The sequence below is a fragment of the Limulus polyphemus genome, unplaced genomic scaffold (assembly GCF_000517525.1).
Source record: "Limulus polyphemus unplaced genomic scaffold, Limulus_polyphemus-2.1.2 Scaffold8650, whole genome shotgun sequence".
Lineage (NCBI taxonomy): Eukaryota > Metazoa > Arthropoda > Merostomata > Xiphosura > Limulidae > Limulus > Limulus polyphemus.
The window spans coordinates 1-1,371 of record NW_013674260.1 but is presented as its reverse complement, the minus strand read 5'-3'; the positions used below and the strand labels follow the sequence as shown (position 1 = coordinate 1,371).

At 32.1% G+C, this 1,371-nt stretch overlaps 1 protein-coding gene across 1 annotated transcript in view; it reads right to left on the bottom strand.

Moving 5' to 3' along the window:
• LOC106475483 overlaps positions 1 to 507 on the bottom strand; it is a gene marked incomplete at its 5' end in the record, with an annotated part of 2,783 nt that extends 2,276 nt beyond the window's left edge. Inside the window, one exon of the mRNA XM_022379576.1 lies at positions 414 to 507. Within this exon, the coding sequence (XP_022235284.1) occupies positions 414 to 507 (94 nt within the window). The remainder of the gene's footprint in view (positions 1 to 413) is intronic.
• Positions 508 to 1,371: the final 864 nt, after the last annotated feature.

Below are 1,371 nucleotides of genomic sequence, written 5' to 3'. Positions count from 1 at the left end.
ACACAGTACCCTGTGTAGTAAAGTGAGTATTGTTTCTAATGTATCATTGGAAACAATACTAACTTTACTACGCAGTATCATTGGAAACAATACTAACTTTACTACGCAGTATCATTAGAAACAATACTCACTTTACTACACAGTACCATTAGAAACAATACTCACTTTACTTTATTTCTAGAAAGAACACCTAACCTACTGAAAACTGAGATTATTGTTTGTACATTTATCTTGCAGTTATCTAGAAAGAAGAGTCGACATCAGAATTAATTTTTGAATATAAAATATGGTTGGCATGGTACCAAATACTACAAAATTTGTAAATTAATAAAAAGCCTCTGTATAATTTAACTCCAGTGTTTACAAGACATGGTTTCTTAAATGCTACATTCATAAATTCATGTGTAGTTTACCTCCAGAACTTCTCCTCTTCAGTGCCAACTGCACCTCGCGTTGTCTCCTTCTGGCTTCTGCTTTCTTTTCCTGTAGGCAACGCCGCTCATTCTCCTGTGTACAAAAACAGAAAACTATGCAGAAAATTTCTTTTGATGAACCTGTGTTTAAACTGATTATGTAATCTGTCCTTTTCTTAGGACAGTTTTATTTATTGTTCTTTTCTTTTCTTTATTGTTCCATCAATACACCCTTCTTCCTCTGACTTTCATCAGGAACTTTTGCTACAATTTCCTGCTCAAAATTCAGTTACATATTTTCTGTAGCTACCCTTTCATACATACAAAATATAATGATTCAAGGGCTACAACTTAATCTTTGAATATCTGGTATATAAAACCATATTTTAAACATTCTTTCAAAGATAGAAAATAAAATAGGTGGAGACAACTGAGGAATAACAGGAGAACCAAAACGACAGAAATCGGAATGATCTCACTCCACTTTAAGCAAGCTGATCTAAATAAAGTAGAAGTTAAGAAATGACACGTATTAAAATACAATAAAATACAGTAAAGAAGAATATGTATTTTTAAATGGGTATGATGTTTTGATCAATGGTGTGATCATTCTCAAGTACACAAAACTATTCAACTTATGACAAGGCTTATGTTAGTCTGAAGACTATTCTGTGTTACTTGAGTTCTACTATATTTGTATACTTTACATGAAGACAGTGAAACAGTTCATTCGTTCATCTCCTGATTTATATCAGTTTTCAGATTTTTATATGGACAGGAATTTTATCTAGAAAAACCAAAGAAAGAAAAAGAAAATATTAAGTTTTGTTCCAGGATTGTAGGAAAACTGCATGAAGAAATTCGGAGAGAAAAGGCTGAGTTAATCCAACACCTATAAAGCTTTACAGCTCTTGAAATGTTGCAGCAGGAACTCCTTTCAAAATATCCTGAAGAAATT